General features: G+C 42.6%; 1 protein-coding gene across 1 annotated transcript; it reads left to right on the forward strand.

Moving 5' to 3' along the window:
* The first annotated feature begins 288 nt into the window (after positions 1-288).
* Positions 289-21,897, forward strand: LOC138948362 (CD5 antigen-like). Its single transcript, XM_070319896.1, has 8 exons — positions 289-499; positions 2,670-2,823; positions 15,203-15,375; positions 16,039-16,192; positions 17,165-17,337; positions 20,290-20,403; positions 21,048-21,164; positions 21,568-21,897. The coding sequence occupies exons 1-8, from the start codon at positions 289-291 to the stop codon at positions 21,858-21,860; spliced, it is 1,389 nt and encodes a 462-aa protein (XP_070175997.1). The 3' UTR covers positions 21,861-21,897.
* The last annotated feature ends 3,366 nt before the right edge of the window (positions 21,898-25,263 follow it).

Below are 25,263 nucleotides of genomic sequence, written 5' to 3' on the forward strand. Positions count from 1 at the left end.
CGTAGAAGCCCCTTTTATCGATGCAAGCTTTCACATTTTTAAACAAGACATAAACTATGTTACGCGTATGGACAATGTGTAACATAAATCATGCTTGAGAAAAAGTTATGTACTGTTGTTAACAGGATGTTTTCAATGTAAATCTTACAAATTATCGCACATCAGCGGTGTCATGTTTAGGGGGTTGTCAGATTCGTTTTGGGATTGAGCTGTTGCGTTGTCTCCAACTACTCAATGTCTAATATTTTTAATTTATCAATTTGTTTTTCTATGAGCTTTGGAAATAAAATGACTGGTCAAGTCTTGGTTTATGAAACCTTTTGCAGGTCTGAAGCCACTGCCTACAGCTCAGCTTTCTTCCAACCAGGCTATGGTCCTGTTTATCTGACGTATATGAACTGTGGAGGAACAGAGCGCAGCATTCTCGAATGTCCAAAGTCGAATCCATTTCGTCAAAACAAATGTTCCCACAACGAGGATGCTGGCGTGTCGTGTATCAGTGAGTTCCTTTTATTTTGCCTTCAAGCGCAGTTGGGACGTGGTTTTCACAATACGTATAACACAAGAGGTGTTATATACACGACACAAGTCTTTGTCCATTCGAATGGACAATGTCTTAAACATTGTAACTACAGACCCCTGCCATAACAAAAGAAAAGAGTTGTGTTCAAGATGGCGTCGAGAGGTGTGTTCGGTTCATATAAAGTCAAGTACTAAACTTACCTTTACTCTACCCCGACCAATCATGGCCCAGTGCCCCAAATAACCAACATCTCCTTGAGCAACAGCATTAATAACTATAGCGCTGACACACAATGACCCAGCCGGAAAGGAAACAGAGAATGCTTTATGTCCTACAGGCTAAATATTTCGCGGACAAGATATGGGTTATATGATGCGAGTTTTACGCACTCATAGCTTTTGACGAGATACACAAGTGCATGCGTGCACTTATGGCAGAATGACCGAGATCTTTTACTTGCCATTGTGGTGACACGGGGGTGGAACATGGCATCCGTCTCTGGGTCTGCACATAAAGTTGGCCCGTGTCCGTCACGGCCCGAATTCGAACCTGCGACCTTCCGATCACAAGTCCAGTGCTCTATCAACTCAGCTACCGGGCCCCCAGCCCAGCCGGGTCTCTAAACCAACTCCATTACTACTTGACACCAACCTCTGGCTCTGGTGCCTTGGTGGCTGGGAGCTCGAGCACGGCAGCTAAACCTCCTTTGTGGCGGCCCCTTTATTTATTTATCATTATTTTTTCTTCTCTAAATCATCTTAAGTCGGGGTAACACCCGGGAACATGCCCCTAATGGTTTAACCGTGAGGGCGTTAAACAACATTTATCATCAACTTACCTTTAATTTACTGTCAGCACCTTGTGTATCGTGATAGGTGTTTCTTCTGACTCAACACCACCCACATACGCCGTGGAACGAAACAGTTGTCTTATGTTCCACAACGGCAGTTGAAGCCATGCAACAAGCAACATTTCTGTCACTGCTCCTCGAGGTCTTTTTTGGTTTAAACAAGGTTTTATTCAGTTAAACGTGATACAATCGAACCTGTCTAAAGAGACCACCCAAGGGACTGAGGAAAAGTGGTCTCTTTAGACAGGTGGTCTCTTTAGACAGGTGATTTATACGGTCGTAAAAACCGTCGGGGATCCTTTGGGGTGGTCTTAATGGGCAAGTGGTCTTTATGAACAGGTGGTCTCCAGGGCAGGTTCGACTGTACAATAATAAAACGAGAAATAAAAGGGACACAGAGGTCTTTTTTGGTGCAGAACCGAAACATGCGCTTTTCACTGTGTTCTTGAGCACTGGCCACAGTATCAACGGGAGTAAGGTCTGGTGCCTGTGCAGACCACAGTATCAACGGGAGTAAGGTCTGGTGCCTGTGCAGACCACAGTAACATAGAAAGTGTGTACTTTCTCTTCCAGGTACTTGAGAATACCGACTTATATGAACTGTCTTTTTGTAGTGTCCAATGCTGCGCACCAACAATTCTATCTCTAAAATTCTATCCCTTTTAAAAACAAAATACTCTAAATCTTCTCCTTTAGACCACTGCTCATGTCTTTGCACGTATCGAAGTTGCTCACAAATCTTATCATTTCCGATTTAGTTTGGAAACATTCACAAGGGACTACGTCTGCTCGGTAACAAAAAAAACAAAAGGCCGTTATTTCCCTTTGTCCGTTTCGCGAGAAAAAAATCCGCAGGCGCATTGGCACATCAAAGCAATATAGGCACATCAAAGCGAAATTCCAGCCTACAGGAAAATAGCGCCGCAACTTAAAAAAAATAAAACTCTCCTTTTTGGGGCATCAATCAGTAAATACTTTTCTACCGATGATTTTGTATACAATCAGCCAAGAGAGGGGGTTAAGGGAGGGGGGGGGGGGTCAAAGAGAGCGAGAGACACACACACGCGCGCACTTATAGAGAGAGAGAGAGAGACAGACAGACAGACAGACAGACAAACAGACAGACAGACAGACAGACAGACAGACAGAGAAACAGAGGGAATTTGTTGGAAATGCCAACTAACAACATGCATGTCAACTTTTTTAAGATCTGAATAGCCATGTTTTATATTTTCTAGCCGTTTGTGGTTAATTCACCCATGTTGATTATCACTTTCGTCGTTTTAACCAACCCAGAGCCAGTGCTGGAAGACATTCGCTTGGTGGACGGCAGCCAGCCCTATGAAGGACGGGTGGAACTGTTGGTCAACGGAACATGGGGCACCATCTGTGACGACCAATGGGGCGATCCAGATGCCCAAGTTGTCTGTCGTCAGCTGGGTTATGATCCGTAAGCCACACAGTCATCGTTTCTATTTGTTTTCTGTCGTTCATCTTGTTGACTTAGGGGAAGGACTCCTAATATGGACTCCTTTTTGTTTCATGCTGATAACTAGCTTGTTTTCTTGCGAAGAAGTTTTATTTTGTGTTTGGCAGTCCTTCTCTTTTAGGTTAACCGTTGGGCCGAATTAGAGTGAAATAGTTTTGATAGACATTCAGCAAAAATTAAATACAGAAACATTCACAAATGGTCCATATTAGGAGCCTGGGCGCCTAATATGGACCAGTGAAGCGGCCTTCACGAATCACTGTAAAAAGCCCCCAATACTTCAACATAACACGATACAACTTATGCTTTAGATTTATCTTGTTCAGGTTGATGAGAGCATTGTTTGAAACATACCAGGAAAGCAAAGAAGCTTATCAAAAACAGAGTGAAAATAAGTGAAATTATCAACTTCCACGAAAAGAAGACTATTGTTATATTTTTTTTAAATTAGGTTATTTTCAGCAAGCTTCTCAATAAATGAATGAAAATAGCCTTTAGCTTTTATTTTCTTCGATTTGTTGAAGGTGGTCCATATTAGGGGACTCACACATACTTTGCGATTTTGCTATTATTTTTTGTTTGCAGTAGAAACTCGGGGTCAACACTGCTAAAATGTAACAAATACGGTCTTAGCTGTCATATATAGCAATGGTTGTGTGATAAAAGCGTTGGCTGTGGACAGAGACGAGTCCGTTTTAGGCGGGAAATTTAGAGTGAACGCTGCCAAAAGTGAAAAAAAGAGAAAAAGCCTAACGATTTTGAGGTTTGTGTTTCTCCAACTGTTTTAACATGTGCAAGTTATCCAGAGAGGGTGAATACAGCGAATGAAATTGTTTTGAGCGCTCTAGTGCCGTTAGTTTGTCAGAACAGGAGGTGGTCCATATTAGGAGCCGGTCCATATTAGGAGCCGGTCCATATTAGGAGCCTTTCCCCTACCTGGTTAAACATTCATTTATTTTAATTTTATTTCATTTCATTTCATTCACTCTATTATCCAATGCTATTGCAGTCAGTGTTCAACTCTGTGGAAGGCCTAGTCGTCTTGGCACAACAATTCCACACTGAAGATTTGAGATTTGTGTAGGTGAAAGGTCCGTAAAAATGAACCGGCTCATAATATGAACCATCTCATGTTCTGACAAACTAACGGTGCTAGAGCGCTTAAAAAATCGTTTGCCATAATTATTCTCTCTGGATAACTTGCACACGACAAAGCAGGTGCTGTCGCAAGAACAATAACATATCGTTGGGCTTTTTCACTTTGTAACACTTAATTCACTCAAAATGTGACGCTTAAAGGTGGTCGTCTACATTTTTGCTTTTTTTCAATAATCTTATGGTTAGATTTCGCTAAAAAGTTATGTCAGATGATGAATGAACCATGGGGAAAAAAGTTATAGAAAAAAAATATATGTAAAAAAAGATGTTATTTTTGGGTAGCGTGACTCACGCTTCCAATATTTTGTTTTCTGTTTGCTGAGAACATGTGCTTTGCCTAAAAATACTGACCAATCAAATTTATGTCACTATGCTTATAGCCACGCCCAAACAAGTGCAGCAACAGTTTGACACTGGAGCGCTGTCCACGCTTTTTTTAAACGCACGAAATGCACGGGATTTGAGAGGAATTTTGCGCTTGGCATTTTCCAAATAAGGATATCCTACTATGAGTACTACGCTGGAATACTACAACGAATTTTCAAACGGCTACACTGGCTTCGTCTTTCCTGATCGAAAGGGGGTGTATTGTTGATATTTGTAGATAATAGACTCTGCATTTTAATGGTCAAATGGCGATTTTGGTATAAAAATGTAGACAAGGACCTTTAAAACGGATTTGTTTTTCTGTCCACAGACGCAGCTGCATGTTAACACAATGAATTGCGATATGACAGCTAAGATTGTAATTGTTACATTTAGCAGTGCTGGCCTCGTCTCTCTAGCGCAAACACTAAAATAAAATAAAACAATAGCAAAATCTCCGTTTTTGGCTTACGTAAGTGTAGCCTATGCGATGATAAACTTTGTCTGTCTGTGCGTGCGTGCGTGTGTGTGTGTGTGTGTGTGTGTGTGTGTGTGTGTGTGTGTGTGTGATAGAAACTTTAACATTTCCGAGTCTATGGATTACGTCAGTCTCGGTCAAAAGTGTTTGACGTGTGTGATAGAAACTATTTGAAGACGTCACATTATGACGTAAGAGGGTTAGACGTCACGCAAAGGAATTACTGAAAGTCTCGGTCATTGTTATTGTGAGCGGGCCGAGACTACTTGGCAGATCCAGGGTCTCGCTTTCTTGCACAGTTTCACCTATGCTTACTGTGTGTGTGTGTCACTGTGTGTGTGTGTGTGTGTGTGTGTGTGTGTGTGTGTGTGTGTGTGTGTGTGTGTGTGTGTGTGTGTGTGTGTGACGGAGTGATTGAGTTTGTGTTACTGTTTGTCGATTTCTTACGTGAGCCTTGAAGGCTTCGCCTCTTGTTTCATATGGACCACTTTCAACAAATAGATGAAAAAGGAAGATAAAGAAAGGTTTCAGTCATGCATTACGAAGCTTGCTTAAAGTACCCTATAACTGTCCCTCAAGCTTTCAAAAATACATAAAACATTTGTCTTTATGAATTACGTAAAAGTTAACATTTTAATGGGTTTTTTTCTTTGTTGTTCTCTGTTTCTATGTTCTCGTTTACGCTCGCATTTCAATATTTAAAATAGCAAATCATGTAAATCTGGTACGACACGGCAAGCCATATAGTATTCTCTATGTAGGTCATGATTCATGAACCTTTTTGCAGGTCTGAAGCCACTGCCTACAGCTCAGCTTTCTTTCAACAAGGCTATGGTCCTGTTTATCTGACGTATATGAACTGTGGAGGAAGAGAGCGCAGTATTTTTGAATGTCCAAAAACGTATCCATTTCGTCAAACCGGCTGTAAGCACAGCGAGGATGCTGGCGTGTCGTGTATCAGTGAGTGTTCTAGTGAAAGCTTATATATTCGACTACCGAGAGCGCGCTGACGCCAGGTGTAAACAAAGTGTTGTCGCCAACTTCACGGCATATGTCCCACATTCAAAACAAAATGTGTCTCTTTGAAACCACGTACATCTTAAATGTATGGCTGTTCTCACAACAAGGGTGCTGGCGTGTCGTGTATCAGTGAGTGTTCTGTGCAAGCTTGCAGGCTCAGTTGACACGTTGGAACGTGGATATTCGATAACATACCAGCTCATTATTGCGTCAGTTGTTTAAGTCCACTTGCCAAAGAGTCGATTTGCAACGTGTTCCTGAATACCTATATTTACCACTTGTTGCAATATATCAAACACAAGAATTGAAATGAATATGGCACATATTTCGGCAAATCAAATGCCCGTCAACTTATCATCGAAGCGTCTTCTACCAATTTCATTATATATAATCAAATAGATGATAATAATATTTTATCAGCAGAGAGAGAGAGAGAGGGAGGGGGGGGGAGAAGAGAGAGAGAGCAGATTTCAAATGAATCCCAACTAACATATTGCGAGTAGAATTTGTTCTCGAGTTGAGGGTCTTAACAGACACGTTTTATCTTTCCAAAAAAAAGAAAACACGGTTTGCTCAGTTAATTTCTACGTATCCAATATCTTTCACACTTTTGTTTTCAACACAGAGCCCGTGCTGGAAGACATACGCTTGGTGGACGGCAGCCAGCCCTATGAGGGACGGGTGGAACTGTTGGTCAACGGAACATGGGGCACCATCTGTGACGACGGATGGGGCGATCAAGATGCCCAAGTTGTCTGTCGTCAACTGGGTTACGACCCGTAAGTCTTTCATTCTGACAAACGGTGTTTACATCAATAATCCAAAAACAATATTTTTTTTAAACAAAAGTTGTTAACCTCAGTTATTCTGCTGCTGACATTGTTGACAGTTTAGTGAACTTCCTGCGAAAGCCTGATCGAGCCGCTTCAGACTTGCATGTCCCAGCTGGGATTTTGCTAGTGTCAACAATGGAAAACGGTCACTTTACAGCATCTACTGACCATCACATGTTGTTTTGTTTGGTTCACCGTCGGTTGAAGTCTTAAGTTGAAGGTTTTTCGCATTTGATTGTATTGTTTTGGAAACGTTTGCGGTAGATCAGTCAAACCAATCATGCTTACTTTCCTCCATGATACTTGTTTGTCCACAAGGTTTAAATGCGTTCTATCAAAGTTCAGGGTCACTGCTGTCACAAAATTAAACTCAGTCATGTAATAATATGTTTCAAGAAATTCACTCGTTGATTAATTTCAATTTCACGTGTTTGGAATTATTTTGTTTATTATTGCGAGGAGAATGCTTGACAGCTATCTAACAGACTATACATCTAACGAATGTCTACACATCAGCGGTGTCATTGTTATTTTGGTTGTCAAACTAGCTCAAAGATAGTGGTATTTTAGGATCTCTAACTGAATGTCTGTGGTTTGTTAACTGTTCTGCATTTATATGTGAAAAATCCGCTTGAGTGTCCATGTTCCTAACGCTTTTTGCAGGTCAGGAGCCACTGCCTACAGCTCAGCTTTCTTCCAACAAGGCTATGATCCTGTTTATTTGACGCATATAAACTGTGGAGGAAGAGAGCGCAGTATTTTTGAATGTCCAAAGTCGTATCCATTTCGTCAAACCGGCTGTTCGCACAGCGAGGATGCTGGCGTGTCGTGTATCAGTGAGTGTTCTGTGAAAGCTAATACGCCGTGTATTCGACTACCGAGAGCGCGCTGACGCCAGGTGTAAACAAAGCGTTGTCGCCAACTTCAAGGCATGTGTCCCACATTCAAACAAAAATGTGTCTCTTTGAAACCACGTACATCTTAAATGTATGGTTATGGGAATGAGTAAGGTTTGTATTTGGTATATGCGTAGTTTTCAACGAGAAATATACACGTAAACGAAGATACGAACCGATTTGCTGTTGATCTGTCCTCACTCAAGCATATTCGCCCACTGTCATCCAATCCTACACGCCGCGCCTTTTTGTCGATACATGGACTGACAAGCCAAACTATTATGTTCATTGATGTGTCCTGCATTGATATGGGAAATATCATCATTCAAAACGGTCTAGTGTTGTGCAAAAATTCATGTCAAAACTGTGTGGTAGCACACCGCAGCAACGTCTGAGTCGGAATAAGATTGCCTCCGCGCGTTGGAAACCACACAACAATCGCTTGGCGGTACGGCGGCGCATATAGCCTTGAATATACGGGGTGTTACAAGCTGACTTAGCGAACGAGAAGAAGAGAAGAAGACAAGCTAACTTGACACACTGACAATACCAGCTCGAATCAAACGGCTCAGTAGATCAGAGTAAAAATGGTTTCCAATTACAATTGTTTTAGTTTATTGAAGTAACCCTACCACAGATTAGATTGGAAAAATGTTTTTTGAATACATGTGGACACTGAGCGTTAGTGGCCATCATTCAAACACAAGAATTGTAATAAACATGGCAATATTATTCGGGCATTTTAAAGGGCAACACCCTAAATGTAAAGAATATTTACACACTCCTGCCAATGTCATGTTTATATAGTCATTAATTCAGTGGCAAAGAATGATAAAAACAGAGTGAGAGAGAGAGAGAGAGAGACAGAGAGGGAGAGGGAGAGAGAGAGAGAGAGAGAGAGAGAGAGAGAGAGAGAGAGAGAGAGAGAGAGAGAGAGAGAGAGAGAGAGAGAGAGAGAGAGAGAGAGAATTCCATATAGAATACAACAAACAACGTGCAGCTCATTTTTCCCTCAAATTTATGCTCTTAATATCGACATTCTACATTTGCGATGAAGAAAACAACATACATTTATTTAACACAGAGCCAGTACTGGAAGACATACGTTTGGTGGACGGCAGCCAGCCCTATGAAGGACGGGTGGAACTGTTGGTCAACGGAACATGGGGCACCATCTGTGACGACGGATGGGACGATCAAGATGCCCAAGTTGTCTGTCGTCAGCTGGGTTATAATCCGTAAGCCAATATAACTCGTATGAATAAAAGCTAATTCGCATCAACAGTAGCATTAATATTTGTGTTGTTAAACTGGTTTGCCAATAGTGGTATCTTCGGTTTAACGTCAATAGCAACAAAACAAACAAATATCTGTTGCCTTTAATTTGTCACATTCTTATATATCTTTGAGCATTGAAAATGATAACAATGATCATACGCAGAAAAACTCCGCCTTGAACTCATGGCTCGTTAAACTGCGTGCAGGTCTGAAGCCACTGCCTACAGCACAGCTTTCTTCCAACAAGGCTATGATCCTGTTTACCTGACGTATATGAACTGTGGAGGAAGAGAGCGCAGCATTTTTGAATGTCCAAAGTCGTATCCATTTCGTCAAACCGGCTGTAAGCACAGCGAGGATGCCGGCGTGTCGTGTATCAGTGAGTGTTCTACATTTTGCTTGCAAACTTTGTTGGCACACTGACAAAGAAAGGTGCCCGTTCTATGTATTATATACCAGATGATTACCCGCTTCGCCGGATACCGGCTTCGCCGGGAAGAAGAAGAGCCGAATACCAGGCTGCGCCTGGGACCCGGACGCCGGCTTCGCCGGCGCACGAAGGAAAGGAGGAAACGCGCAAAACACTGGAGACCTTCTAAAAATAGTAACGTGCAGTGACCTTCTAAAAATAGTAACGTAGTAAGGGGAATATGGATTGACGCCACACGGAGGAAGGGAGATAATCGCGGCGGAAAACACTGGAAGGAAGAGTTACTGGTAGTGGATCCCGACAACAGCAACAAAATCGGTTCAGCGCGCACAACGCTGCGCGCTGAGAGCACGTGTTGAAATATCTCATCGATGATATTGTGTCCGGGGTGTAGCTGAATACGGTGTCCAAATTTGAAGCAGATCCATCGAGAACTTTGGCCGTGCATCGCGCACAGACACACAGACACACAGACACTAGTCGTATATATATATATATATATATATAGACTAGATGATTACCCGCTTCGCCGGGTACCGGCTTCGCCGGGAAGACGTAGAGCCGAATACCAGGCTGCGCCTGGGACCCGGCTTTGCCGGGTGTACGCCGGCTTCGCCGGCGCACGAAGGAAAGGAGATAAACGCGCAAAACACTGGAGACCTAAAAATAGTAACGTGCAGTGACCTTCTAAAAATAGTAACGTAGTAACGGGCATATGGATTGACGCCACACGGAGCAAGGGAGATAATCGCGGCTGAAAACAGTGGAGAAGATAAGGAAGAGTTACTGCTAGTGGATCCCGACAACAACAACAAAAACAAAAACAAAAATCGGTTCCGCGCACAGCGCTGCGCGCTGAGAGCACGTGTTGAAATATCTCATCAATGAGGTTGTGTCCGGGGTGTATCTCAATACGGTGTCCAAATTTGAAAAAGATCCACCGAGAACTTTGGCCGTGCATCGCGAACAGACAGACAGACAGACAGACAGACACTAGTCGTATATATATATATATATAGATAGATACACTGGCACGATTGAAATGTTTATTGAAGCCGTGAATATATTTGTATTAGTCATTAAAGCGAGAGTAATGTTAATTAATTCCAGTCGCCAAAGATTATGTTTTTCATTTGTCTTCAAAAACATACCTTCAGCGTTTTCCACAATAGGCAAGACGCAAGAATTCTAGTTAGGAGTAACATGACACTTTGCCTGTGTCTCTGTGCAGGCGAGCAAAGAATCCGCAATATTGCGAAAAACGCACGTGAAAGTAACCCTCCTGCAGAGCTCAGCACAGGTGATTTTGCCCCAATCAATCTTTTTCACGTGAACCATTGGTCCTCTGAGAGTGAACTGTCGTCACCAGAAATGCTTTATAAGCCTAGGCAAAATCACAGCAGGCCACCAAACAACTCTGCCTCCAAGACGTCATCTGAACCTTGTCAACCGTGGACGAGCTCTAGCCTGGGTTCAAGAGGGTATCCGGCTCCGAGAGATTGCTGCAAGACTTGGCTGCTCCCATTCCGTCATCGTGAGGCTGCGGCAGCGCTTTCTGGCCACTGGAAGTGTGGAAACCAGACCCCGGTCTGGGCGCCCTCGAAGCACCGCACAACGTCAAGACCACTACATCACACGCCAGGCGTTGCAGACCAGGACGACCATTGCCAGCACCATCAGACGAAGGCTTAGGGTGGCAACCAACACTGACATCAACGAGCAGACCGTCCGCAACCGCCTTCATGACCAGACGCTGCACGCAAGGCGTCAACTTGGCCGCGTTTTACTGACGCCACGTCACATGATGGCAAGACTGGCCTGGTCCACCTGCCATTTGAGATGGAATCGACAGCAGTGGGCCCAGGTACTGTTTTCCGATGAATCTCGATTCAGTCTGGAGCATGATGATGGCAGGACCAGGGTCTGGAGGCGTCCAGGAGAACGCATGATCCCTGCATGCGTGAGGGAGAGAAGAGCCTACCGGGGAGGGTCAGTGATGGTGTGGGCTGGGATCAGCGAGCACCACAGGACCCCACTGTACCATGTACGGGGCAACTTGAATGCCCTTGTCTACAAGGACCAGATCCTCAGGCCCCACGTCCTGCCCATGCTGCGTCAGATTGGGCCCCATGCAGTGCTACAGGACGATAATGCTCCCCCACATCGAGCACGGCTTGTGGACGCCTTCCTGCAGCAGGTACAGATCAACAGGATGGATTGGCCAGCCAACAGTCCCGACATGAACCCTATCGAGCATGCGTGGGACATGTTGGGCCGTCGTGTTCGCGATAATCATGCTCCACCTGCAAACCTCCAACAGCTGCTCGTTCTTCTTCAGGAAGAGTGGCAGGCCATCCCCCAGGCTAATCTGGCAAACATTGTCCACTCAATGAAGGATTGCTGCAACGAGTGCTGCCAGAATCGTGGGGGTTATACCCATTATTGAACTTTGGGAACCGGTGAAACATTGGAATTGACAATCTGCAAAGACTTGCGACTTTTGATTTTGACCCCCCCTTCACTTAAGAGACAATAACTCAATTGTTTATGAATGGAATTCAATGCACTTTGGCGTGATTGTTGTTGAATGATTTGACCACAACATATTACAAGTTCCATGTTTTTGGTTGATCGGTGTTTGCGTAAGTTGTGTTTGGATTTTTGGTCCTTAACTTATTGTGGGCAGTGCAGTTAGGAGAGAGAGAAAGAGTGACAGAGGGAGAGAGAGCGAGCGGGGGGGGGGGGGGTGGGGGTGACAGAGAGAGAGAGAGGGGACAGAGACAGTGAGAGACAGAGAGACAACAGATTTAATTTTTACTCCAAATACTAACGTGCTAGGACATCTTATTTTTCAGGAGCTAAGGTTCTTAAACGCCACGTTTTATCTTTGCGGTGCAGAAGAAAAAAAACGCTTGGTTCTAACTGTTTGCAGCTTCTGTCTTCTACATCACTAACACTACTGTGCATCTATGTAGAGCCCGTGCTGGAAGACATACGTTTGATGGACGGCAGCCAGCCCTATGAAGGACGGGTGGAACTTTTGGTAAACGGAACATGGGGCACCATCTGTGCACGTGTCGGCTACTGGGACGAACGAGATGCCCAAGTTGTCTGTCGTCAACTGGGTTATGAACCGTAAGTCATTATAAGTTCTACAACGAAATACAATAAGTGTAATATGTGTGACGTCACACACACACGTGTACGAATTGGGCATTTTTGCGGAAAAAGTCGTTCCAATTGTTGACAGTATAAATCTTATCGTAGTTTTACATGTAGCGTAATGACTTTTTATGAGTAATGAGACTAGGGGTAATTATCTTAATCTAAGTAATTGTGTGCATTGTTATAGCAATAATTGTCACGATCGGGTGACAGAGACCAAGAAAGTGTCACTCAGTGGAGTGCCTGTTCTTGGTCGGTTATGATAGAAAGCGCCTGTACGTGATATTGGGCTACAGCAGAGTTTGCTGACAGTGCTCAACTAGCACGGATGTTTTGTAGTGCACGAGTTTCACAGTGGGGGTTTCTGCTGTCATAGGGCTGACGGTTTTTCGCTGACAGCGCACACGGGATTTTCAGGGATTGAGTTTCTCGTGTCTTTTTTCTGCTTGGGGAGGCAGAATTGTGTATAGCTGGACTGGTTTTGTGACAAGGTCAGTCACGTGTATTTTGGCTAGGTTGTCTGACAGAGACACGAGTACGGGACACTTGACACCCAGCGGCAGAAGGGGAAGGATCTAATACAGTTTCTAGAGTATGATGGTTTTTCACCGAGTATTATATTCGGCACTCTAGGGGAACTTCCACGAGTTATTTCTTCTCTCTGCCACGTATTTTGCTGAGGACAAGTCGTCAATTTTCCTTCGTCGGCGATGGCTTTCGCATAAGGATTCGACAAGGGGTTCTGGACGGTTTTGGTCACTGTTGACGAACAGAGGCTGGTCCAGGGAGGAAGCGGACTTTGCTTCCATTGAGAGTACAATCATAGGCTTTTGAGGTAATAAATCATTATTTAACGCTGTTGATGAGTCTGTGTTGTGGAATGAAATACTCTCTGTTGTTCTTTCCAGGTTAGCGCATAATTTACTCTCTGTGACGCTAAAATACTAATCTGTATATGGTTTTTGCAGATAGGGAGAGAAGGACGGAAAATGACTGTTTTGGTGTTGTAAAAAGTCGTTTTGTGCAGGCCCACGTGCTCGATGAGATATTTAAAGATAACATGTTTTAAGGTGGTGGGTGAGGGGTAGCTGACATGTTTAGTGCACCGATGCTTTCTGTTTGCAGCCTTCGCTTCGTTCGATCCGATTCGTTCGTTTCGTGTTCCTGTAACATCTGCACGGCTGACTCTGGCGGGAACTGTTGAGGCTACGCTAACCAGGAGACCGGCTAACCAGCGGACCGGCTAACCAGCGAACCGGCTAACCAGCGGACCGGCTAACCAGCGAACCGACTAACCAGCATACCGGCTAAGCAGCAGCAGCAGAGATAAAGCTAAGTGCACCATGTCGTACGCACCCGTTGACCACCGTTGTCTTTTCGTATCTATGATTTCATTGGAGTAGTGACAACGTGGGGTGTGTGACACCTGCACGAACTAGAGCTTTTCGAACAGAACATTCTCATTTGACTGTATTTACACGGGTTCAGCGTGTTACTATAATTTTCTACATACTACTGGCATTTTGTCAGTGAACACTGGTTTTTTTACGTGTTGAGAACGTAAAAGGAACATATTTTGAGTGAAGGCTCGAGGGAGGTGGAGAGTTTATACATAAACAGGCGTCTGAAACTTATACTTTTGTTGACTCTATTTAATTGTATGACTGCGAGAGTGGATCGTGGTGTGGTTAGTTAATTAGTAGTAATTAACCGGTTCATAATCACCTTGAGTGATATATTGAAACGTGACAATTATCATAGTTATTTTCGGGCTTTCAAAGAATTGCAAAAGTGTAGCTGTTTTAGGCAGATTACGTATGCTTTAACTAGTACAACATATCAAGAGAATCTAACAGTTGCATGATTATTCACAGCGAAAACATTTTGTTATCTCATAAAAGCAATATTTGTAATGCTCAAAGAAAGAATAGGCAGCACCTTTAAACACCTGGGGGATATATTCACATTGCTTAAAGAATTGTTTTTGCTGAACCCAACATTCATTTCACTTGGAATATGCAAAAGTTTTCTCACTTCGTCTCGTTTCTTTATTTTTAATGCACTTCAACTGCAACGCATCATAAACGCAGAGTCACAAAACACAAAATATTACGTTTTTTCTTGTTTGTTGACATTCGTAGTCTCATTGATTTTTGGGCTATTGTTATTGATCACATGACATTGTTTTGAGTTTGTCTATGCTTTATTATGAATTCAAGGACTCAAAAAGAGGAGAGAGAGCGCTGTGGCATTTCCTGACTTTGATTTTGACCCTTACCTTGTTCTAACGTCTCCCAGATCAATACAAAATTAATCATCATTCTGAATCATACACACTTTGAAGACGGAATTAACAAGGTTTTGGTGATAAGCTTTGTTTTATTAGACGTTCTATGTACACTTGGCAGCAGGAAAAACAGGCTGTGTACTATCGTTTACTGGAGAGCACATGTCTTTGAGCTATAAAATAGTAATCATCACCACGACCTGAAAAATCAGCTTTTATCTCTCACAATTCCGAGAGGAATTGGATCACGTGAGTGCGAACGCGGGAAATCATCATTGACCCTGCGATTTTTGTCAGGTGCAGACGCTGTCACCTAATCCATTTCACCTCTACATGGTGGTCGATTAAACCACAACTAGACCTCACTTACGAAGGTAAGCTCGTCATGATTTTGTAACTTGATTTCGTGGCTCGTCACACTTTGTGCAGGTCGGGAGCCACTGCCTACAGCTCAGCTTTCTTTCAACCAGGCAATGGTCCTGTTTATCTGATGGACTTGAACTGTGGTGGAAGAGAGCGCAGTATTTTTGAATGTCCAAAGTCGAAACCATTTCGTCAAACCAGCTGTTTGCACAACAGGGATGCTGGCGTGTCGTGTATCAGTGAGTGTTAAGTACTCTGCTTGCAAACTTTGTTGGCACACTAAATAGCTCGATTTAAATGTTTATTGTGTAGCCTCAAATGCATATGCTTTTGCTGTTATTGCTGGAGTTCCTAAAGTCTAATCGCTACATATTTGATTTACCATGTTTTATTGAGAACATGGCTTTCCGCAGTATGCCAGAAACAAGAAGTCCAGTGTACATGACACTAGACTTCGGTCATTACTATTAGAATGGACAACACCCTAAATTAAAAGGATGAATGCATTTCTTCCATTGTCATTTGATACAGTATGTCGAGGTATAGACATAAAAAGAAAGAGTGTGAGGCATTGAGAGAGAGAGAGAGAGAGAGAGAGAGAGAGAGAGAGAGAGAGAGAGAGAGAGAGAGAGAGAGAGAGAGAAAGAGAGAGGGAGAGAGAGAGAGAGCGGCAGAGGAAGAGAAAGAGAATAATGGAGGAGCAGTGTGACAAGGATAGAGAGAAAGAAACAGAGTTTATGTCTGCGAATTCATTTTTAGTATACTTTCACTGTTTCACGTAATGACCGCATTTTATATATACGAAAAAGGAAAACAACACATCTTGGTTGGTAAGTCCTGATCATTTGAAGTTTTTTTCTTCTAAATATTCATGACCTCTTTAACCGTTTTACTCAACACAGAGCCCGTCCTTGAAGACATACGTTTGGTGGACGGCAGCCAGTCCTATGAAGGACGGGTGGAACTGTTGGTCAACGGAACATGGGGCACCATCTGTGACAGCGCCTGGGACGATCAAGATGCCCGAGTTGTCTGTCGTCAGCTGGGTTATGATCCGTAAGCTTTTCAGGCCGACAAGAGTTGTTTCTATTTACTTGTCTGTCGTTCATTGTCTTGACTTACTTGGGTAAACAATGAGTATCGAAGTCAGTGTAATAAATCGTGTGGAAGGCCTTCTTGGAACAAATTCTTTACCCTGAGAATTTGAGCCATTTGATAACTCACGCTTTTCTTTTCATTTTCCATTTTCATTTAATGTTCATTACTTTATGATCCCATCGCTGGGAAATTTGGATCGCTTCCTCCCAGCGGAAAGCTAGCATCAACTGAGTCGCGCTATCCAAGTGTGTGCGTGTTTAGGGGTAATCAGCCACCTGCATTTATGGTAGAATGACCGAGGCCTTTTACGTGGTTACACGGGGGTGGAACATGGATACCGTCTATGGGTCTGCACATAAAGTTGACCCGTGTTCATCCCGGCCGGGATTCGAACCTGCGACACTAGGATCACAAGTCTAGTGATCTACCAACTGAGCTACCGGGCCCCCGTTTTCTACGGATTGATTGTCCTTCTTAAGGAAGAAAAGCTGGCTGACGTTTGAAAAGTTCTTTTCGCATCCAGAAGTACACAGTCATTTTGCTTTGAAGTATTGAATAAGACAACAACTTAAGACCTCAAATGGATTCTTCCTGCAAAACAAAACCTTTCTCAAATCGCCTTAAGGTGGGTGAGACCCCTTGCCAGGGATAGCTTAACATCAGTATTTTAAAAGTCACTGAATCAAATGATACGGCTATGTTTTGCAGACCGTAAGTTTTCCATGTCTTTGATTGGTCCCACATTTTTGCCCCTGACAGTAGTAAATTCTGCAAGCATTTGCTAGGTGACAGATTTGAGATCCCAAATTCACAAGTGTTCATTGTTTTGGAGATTTGCACAACCGTCTTTGTGTTGTGTTTTTTGTTCGCATGTGACGACACAACAACAAAAAAGTCACAAAATTATAAATGTATTCTGATTCTGTGCAGATCTGGAGCTACCGCTTACAGATCAGCTACCTTCAATGCGGGCAGTGGCCCTATCTACCTGACGGCTCTTCAGTGTGTAGGAAGGGAGACCGACATTCTAAGTTGCCCGAAAACCTCTCCTTTCAAGCAAGTAAGCTGTTCACATCGTGACGATGCTGGTGTGGCGTGTCCCAGTGAGTATTCCCTTACCATTTTGGACATTCTGAGATAGCATAACTGTAAGTTATTTGTATTTTGGACCAAAATATGACCAGGGTTCGTACAGGTCATGGAAAACCTGGAAAGTCATGAAATTTGATTTTTAATTTTCCAGGCCTGGAAAGTCATGGAATTTCAATTCAAGTCATGGAAAGTCATGGAATTTAACAAAAATAAGAAAGAAAAAAAATTAACCTTTAGCACGCCAGCGGCGATTTTCGTTGCCCAGCCATTCCCCGATTTGCGCCGCCAGCACAAAAGGCTTGTTCGTATGACCAACTTCTCGTTCGTATTTGCACTTGAGCCAAAGCGAGGCTCACTTCCTTCCGTTATTTCGTCGTGTCGCCTGCGCTGCATTTGAGTCGGTTTCGTCAAAGTTTTCTTCTTTTGTTTTTGCATCGATAAAGTACTTTAGCGCTTCGACAAGCAAGATGGAGGATGATGAGTTTGAAACTTTCTTTCGAGTTGTTTCTTGACAACAAAAAGTATGCGGAATTGGAACGATCAATTACCGAGGAAGATCTTCGCAATGAACTGTGTATCGCGGTGGAAAAAAAAAGACAGTTCATCAAGTCACAGTGACGGTTACAAAACGGAATTTACCCAAGTGCAGATGGATACAAACAGTGGCTGGTCCAGTTTAGTGAAATGACAGGACCAGCAAACATTTCCGATAATCTGACTGCGTAGCAAATGCTTGACTTGCTTGTCGAAGAGACACTGCGTAGAAACTGACTCAAATTCAGTGCAAAGCAAGCCAGTGTCTAAACTGGCAGTGACAAGACGTAAAAAGTGTGCGTGTTCGGAAATGGCGACCTGTGGATCTAGTCATGGATAATGTTATTGAGGCTCATCAGTCATGGAAAGTCATGGAAAAGTCATGGAATATTGTTTCTAAAAACCAGTGGGGACCCTGTATGACATGTTACACAAATCCGGACAGTCAGTGTTCTTCCTTCGTCCTTCGCAGTGAACAATTACTGTCTCGATCTGTGTAACATGTAAAACAAGGCATCAGGAGTCGATGTTTCCCCCATTAGTTAGTGCCGAGGACGCGCGCTGTGGCGTGGTGGTAAGACGTCTTAATCGGAAGGTCGAGGGTTCGAATCCCGGCCGCGGCGGCCTGGTGGGTTAAGTGTGGAGATTTTTCCGATCTCCCAGGTCAACTTATGTGCAGACCTGCTAGTGGCTTATCCCCCTTCGTGTGTACACGCAAGCACAAGACCAAGTGCGCACGGAAAAGATCCTGGCTGTATGGTTGCATAAATGGCGGGGTAAAAACGGTCAAACACGTAAAATTCCACTCGTGCAAAAACACGAGTGTGCGTGGGAGTTTCAGCCCACGAACGCAGAAGAAGAAGAAGAAGAAGTTAGTGCCGAGCAAACAGTGAACAAGGAAAAGTGAGTAATAGTTTGTTTGTTTTTTAGAACGCCAAATCTGCAGACTAAAGGTCTGTCTCTTTTTATGAAGTTAGAGGCAATTTCGTGTGTCTTGTATCCATGCAACATTATTACTATTAGACCTTAAAGGCACAATTTTCCCATGTAAAGGATTCGGCTCATAGTCGCAGATGTCCACGGGGTAAGAGCAGCCCTCCCCTTGGACACATACCCACAGTAGATACAAAGGTGTAAGTTGTATTTTGTTTATCAACTTTTTTCTTAAAAAGCAACGGCCCCCATCTAGCATATGCCAAGCTTAAAGTCACAGTCAGCTTCCCGTAAACCATAACCGACACTGTCAGGCTTTTACACACAGTACAAACACCATTTCATTTAAACACTCACCGCTTGAGAACTTCCTAGGTGCGAGGTAAAGAGCGAGCAATTTTCGGAGAATTTATTTTTGCGTGGTTTATCCTACCCCTGAGCCATCGTGAACCCGTGTGATCCAGTTTCCCTATTTCACAATGCAGTCGTCAGTTAGTAATTTGAATTCGACTCGCTGTGAGCTTACCTGCTATAGCACGTTATTATGTACCTCTGACTATGCACGAAACGGCTGTGGTTCACAAGAACTCTCGCGGTGGCTTTTGACTGTTTAGAGGAAATGGCACTAGGCATAAACCGTCGTCTGCTACGAGAACCACGACCTTGCGGGACCCTGCTTCCGGGCGTTTCTTTTTTCAAACTTTCTAAACTTCGAATTGTACTGATCTTGTCTTGATGAAAAAAGAATTCTGTTATGATTTAAGAATGTTTGTGTAACAAGCTGTCAATTTATTATTTAGATTTTAAAAGTTAGGTCTAGCGCCAAAATGCATCACGGTCCGATTGTCTACTGAAGACAATCCGCAAAATTAATTCTTTGAAAATTGCTCGCTCTTTACGTAGGGCACCTAGGATGTTCCCGTTTGGTGAGCGTTCAAATGGAAGGGTGTTTGTACTGTGAGTAAAAGCCTGACAGTATCTGTGATGGTTTACGGGAGTCGCACTGTGCCTTTAAACAAAAACTGCAGATTATGTTTTATAATGGCATCAAAGGTAGTAAAACAGACTGCTTGAACATTCTCTAAAAGTGTATACACATTATAATTGTTGTTGTTGTTGTTGTTGTTGTTGTTGTTGTTGTTGTTGTTGTTCTTCTTCTTCTTCTTCTTCTTCTTCTTCTTCTTCTTCTTCTTCTTCTTCTTCTGCTTCTTCTTCTTCTTCTTCTTCTTCTTCTTCTTCTTCTTCTTCTGCTTCTTCTTCTTCTTCTTCTTCTTCTTCTTCTTCTTCTTCTTCTTCTTCTTCTTCTTCTTCTTCTTCTTCTTCTTCTTCTTCTTCTTCTTCTTCTTCTTCTTCTTCTTCTTCTTCTTCTTCTTCTTCTTCTTCTTCTGTTCACATCTAAGGACACTAGTCGCGATATAACCCTTCGTGGTTGAAAACGACGTTAAACACCAAATAAAGAAAGAATCTAAGGACAAGCGCAATATATTTTTGTCTAGGTATCGACAATTGTACCACCAACCCGTGCGGTCACTATGGTGTTTGTATCGACAATGTCAACGGTCACACATGCACGTGCAACGATGGAACTAACGGCCTTAGCTGTCAGCCGCGTAAGTATCACTCAACCATGCACACCACTGAACATTTTGAATAGATTTGCCACTGTCTTTATCGAGTGTGATAGGTGCAAGTGTATGATGTCCTCATATTTGTCTGGGTTTAGCAAGGGAAATTATCCATCCATCACAGAGTGCTCTTTCCTTGGAGTCTGTTACGACAATAACTCAGCTATCAAAACTGTTGAATTTGCAATGTTAAGTTAGTCCTCCTGTGTAGTAGCATTATTTGTAACGCAGAATCTTATGATGAAGTTTTGAAAGCGATCTGAAGGCCTTTTTCCCCTTAGGTATAATCCCTTTAATGCAACTAGAAAATATACAGAACCTGACATGACATGATATGACATGAAATAAGTAACACACCATAACAAATCATAGCTTAACGTCACGTAACACAACCTAACGTTAGGTAAAGTTACAGAACATTTACACAATGTAACGTTTGCTTCTATTCCTCGGCTGTTCATGATGACGTTTTTTGTGTGTTAGTCATAGTAATAAAAAGTAATTGGTTATGACCTCTCTACGTCGACGAGACGGCAAGTGTTGAGATACTGATGATAACATGTATGACGATGGTAGTGGTGCTGCTGTTGCTGATGATGAGCTGGCTTTTAACTCTTTTCGAACTGAAGCTGGAGATTCCGACGTTGCGTGGAAGGCATCAGTTGGAGTGCTTGCCCTTGTTCTCACCCTGTGCGCCATCGTGGCCGTCTTCTGTGTTATTCGGAAGAGGCGTCAGCCTGATAAAGGTAACGTCTTCTTCATCAAGTGTGTGTGTGTGTGTGTGAGGGGGGGGTGTTTGCGTGTGTGTGTGTGTGTGAGGGTGTGTGTGTGTGTGTGTGTGTGTCTGTCTGCCTGTCTCTCTGTCTGTCTGTTTGTCTGTATGTATGTCTGTGTGTCTGTTTGTGCGTGCGTGAGTACGTGCGTGTGTCTGTGTGTGTGTGTGTGTGTGTGTGTGTGTGTGTCACAACGTATGTCACTACGTATGTCACTGCGTGTACATGTTTTCCTGTCTCATTGTTTGTCTGTTCGTCCGTCCGTCCGTCCGTCCGTCCGTCCATCCGCCCGCCCGCTTATCTGCCTGTGTGATTCCAGTCTTGTAAATTCGACCTGTCTGTGTGAGTGTGGCAATATCCCTGTGTGTTCATCAAGGGCAAGCCAGCGCTCAAGCAACCAGAGGCAGAAGTTCGAATCATTGTTACCTGACTCCCACAGTGCCCGGGCACCAAACTCTCCCAGCACACAGTCAACAGGGAGTCCAACAAGAGGCGAGTCCACAAAGCCCCTCCGCTACAGAGTCAACATACACTGGCACTCCGCGCACCAGTGAGGACGGGGACTTGCAGATTTATAACATAAGTACTGCAAGTTACAGCCAAAGCGGCTACGAAACACCCCTACGACTTTCCGCTGTTGATGAGCAACCATACTCTGAGATCATATAATGCACATTTATAACATGAGCAAATGTATAACATTAGGCCACATGGCGTTCAGTGACATCGTTCCATTAGGCAAACAAAAATAAATAGGTGTGGTTAAGGTAACATAGCCAAAAAAATAGGGTAGGAAGGTAGGCAATCACGTTTTTTTTAAACTTTTTTTTCTTAATAGCAGAGCAACCAAGCGTGTAGCACTCGCAACCGAAGAAGATGCCGCCATTTTTGTCATGGGAACCGTCTGTTGGGTCTTTTTAGTAGAAGGAGTTATTTCCCTTGCATCGTCTGTCGTCTGCATGACGACTCGAGCGCTTTCGCTTTCATTGCGTTTTCTGCACTCGTTTTCTTGTTTTTTGTTGTTGTTATTTTTTTTGGACAAATGTAATAAAAAGTTATAGGGTCGGCCCCTAAAAATAGCGCAGGTCGGGTTACCGTAACCACACCTATTTTTTTTAGGCCTTAAACTTTCATTTTTTAGGGGCTACCATAACTTTTGATTTTTTTTTTAAAAACACACATTTTAAAACTATTTAAAAGAAAAGATATATAGTCTGGATCGTGTCTGATTTTAAAGATAATTATGCTTCATTGAATATTGACAGTTTACTTCTTTTTATCATATGATTTGCCTCCCTTGGCGCCAGACGGATGTTTTGAACATTTGAAAGTACGGAGTCGGGATACAGGTCAAGAAAAACGACGATGGGAGACATTCACTTACCTGCGGTGTTTCAAGAGTTGAATAAGCAAAGTCGATCGGCACGAACTACTTTCTAGAATATGACATTTGATGTCCGGAATCGGGAACTATTTTTTTGCAAGCGTCAAGGAAAATAACTTCTTATAACTAAAGAGTGTATCGCGCGAGGTTGTGTCCCTTTATCCGTCTCCAGCACGAAGACAAATCTGCACGGTAACGCCAGATTTCTTCTACATTTGAAGGACGTGATAAAGTGTCGTCGGAGCCAAACGATATTATTACAACCAGAGTAAACTCGATAGGCGTTAGGTGTGCATATCATGCCAACGACGGCGGATGCTAGAATAAACCCATTGACGCCAGTTTATTATTATCATTATTTATTATTATTATGGTGAGCTTATATAGCGCGAACCACAATTAACTGTGCTCTCCGCGCTTTACATATTAATTTCTGCCGTGTGAAATGGAATTTTTTTTACAGACAGACAGACAAACAAACATTTTTTACACACAATATATAACGCATTCACATCGACCAGCAAACATCAAGCCTGTTAGGCGAGCATTCACCTTTCGCAGCCTTTATTCCAAATCACGTTTACGTACAGCGACGCAAGCGACCTGTTGAGTCATAAATGTTGTTAAAAGCCGTTCCTTCTGTGTTTCATCATGTTAGTTTGGATTCTTTTTCGAAAAAGGGGAATGGGTATTTCAGTTGAATGAAAACAGGTCAAGTACTATTAGATGAATTAGGAAGACTCTTTTAAGCGTCACATGTCTGTAGTTCTAACTCGGTGACTTGATTGTGTTCGATGTCAGTTGAAACGACAGCTTACTTTTAATGCATGTGTTGTTTTGGCAAAGCAGCTAATAATAAACTTATCGGTCTACACACAGTTTTAGCAACACAACCTCTACACAATCAAAACAAGCCGTGCGGAAGAGCTTATCATGTCTGTGTGTAACACTCTGTTGTTTTTCGTAATGTGGATACTCTTGTGTTCACAGGAATGTGTGCAGTATCTTGATATTGTTATGTTCTTAAAGATGTTTGCTTTATCTTGACAACATTGTGTTTTCACGTTTCTTTTCGTTATCTTAATATTGCTGTGTTCTTAGGGATGCTTAATCTCGTTACTGTTGTGTTTTGAGAGATGTCTGTGTTATCTGGATAGTGTTGTGTTCTTCGAGATGCTTGCTTATTCTGATAATAATACTGTTGAGTTCTTCGAGATGCTTTTGTATCTTTATGTTGTTGTGTTCTTCGAGATGTTTTCTTTATCTTAATACTGTTGTGTTCTTCGAGATGTTTTCTTCATCTTAATATTGTTATGTTCTTCGAGATGCTTCCTTTATCTTAATACTGTTGTGTACTTCGAGTAGCTTGCTTTATCTTGATAGTGTTGTGTTCTTCGAGATGTTTTCTTTATCTTAATACTGTTGTGTTCTTCGAGATGTTTTCTTTATCTTAATACTGTTGTGTTCTTCGAGATGTTTTCTTCATCTTAATATTGTTATGTTCTTCGAGATGCTTCCTTTATCTTAATACTGTTGTGTTCTCCGAGATGCTTCCTTTATCTTAACACTGTTGTGTTCTTCTAGATGTTTGCTTTATCTTAATAGTGTTGTGTACTTCTAGATGTTTGCTTTTTCTTGATGTTGTTGTGTTCTTCGAGATGCTACCTTTATCTTAATACTGTTGTGCGTGCGTGAGTGTGTCCGAACCACCCCCCGTGTATACTACATTGGGTGTGCACGTTAAAGATCCCACGATTGACAAAAGGGTTTTTCCTGGCAAAATTGCTTAGGCACAGTTAATAATTGTCTACCATACCCGTGTGACTTGGAATAAGGCCGTGAAAGGTAAATATGCGCCGACATGGCTGCAATCTACTGGCCGTATAAAATTTCATCTCACACGGCATCACTGCAGAGCGCCTAGAACTGTACCCACGGAATATGCGCGATATAAGCCTCATTGATTGATTGATTGATTGTGTTCTTCGAGATGCTTCCTTTATCTTAATACTGTTGTGTACTTCGAGTAGCTTGCTTTATCTTGATAGTGTTGTGTTCTTCGAGATGTTTTCTTTATCTTAATACTGTTGAGTTCTTCGAGATGCTTCCTTTATTTTTATACTGTTTTTTTTTTTTTTTACATATGTATTATTTTGAATTAAACACTTTCTAAAAAAAAATCCACTTGCACATTGATTGGTTGATCTTATTTTGACCGGGGTAAATACTTCAGGCATAAGCATAGTCTTACAATCTTGCTTTACTATCACCACTATATAACATATGGAGTTGGAAGAAAACACACACACACACACACACACACGTACACACTAACACACACACTAACACACACACGCATACACTAACACACGTACGTACACGCACACACACGCACACACATCCTAAAACAAATTTAACCAATAATCAATAAATAAATATAATAATGTGAAAGGAGAAAACAGCGAATTAACGAACGATTTAAGAACATACAGAAAGACAGAGAGATCAACACAATCAAAGCCAGTATCTTTTAATCTATATTAAAACAAAACAAACAAGTCGCGTAAGGCGAAAATACAATATTTAGTCAAGTAGCTGTCGAACTCACAGAATGAAACTGAACGCAACGCAACGCAGCAAGACCGTATACTCGTAGCATCGTCACTCCACCGCCCGTGGCAAAGGCAG

Source organism: Littorina saxatilis, linkage group LG15 (genome assembly GCF_037325665.1).
Source record: "Littorina saxatilis isolate snail1 linkage group LG15, US_GU_Lsax_2.0, whole genome shotgun sequence".
NCBI classification, from domain to species: Eukaryota; Metazoa; Mollusca; class Gastropoda; order Littorinimorpha; family Littorinidae; genus Littorina; species Littorina saxatilis.

What these genes read in the sequence shown, in the direction of transcription:
- LOC138948362 (XM_070319896.1), top strand. Translation starts at nt 289, where the DNA reads ATGACTGGTCAAGTCTTGGTTTATGAAACCTTTTGCAGGTCTGAAGCC. An exon ending in CGTCAGCTGGGTTATGATCC is followed by an intron (nt 16,193 to 17,164) that starts GTAAGCTTTTCA and finishes GATTCTGTGCAG; the next exon opens with ATCTGGAGCTACCGCTTACA. An exon ending in TGCTGGTGTGGCGTGTCCCA is followed by an intron (nt 17,338 to 20,289) that starts GTGAGTATTCCC and finishes ATTTTTGTCTAG; the next exon opens with GTATCGACAATTGTACCACC.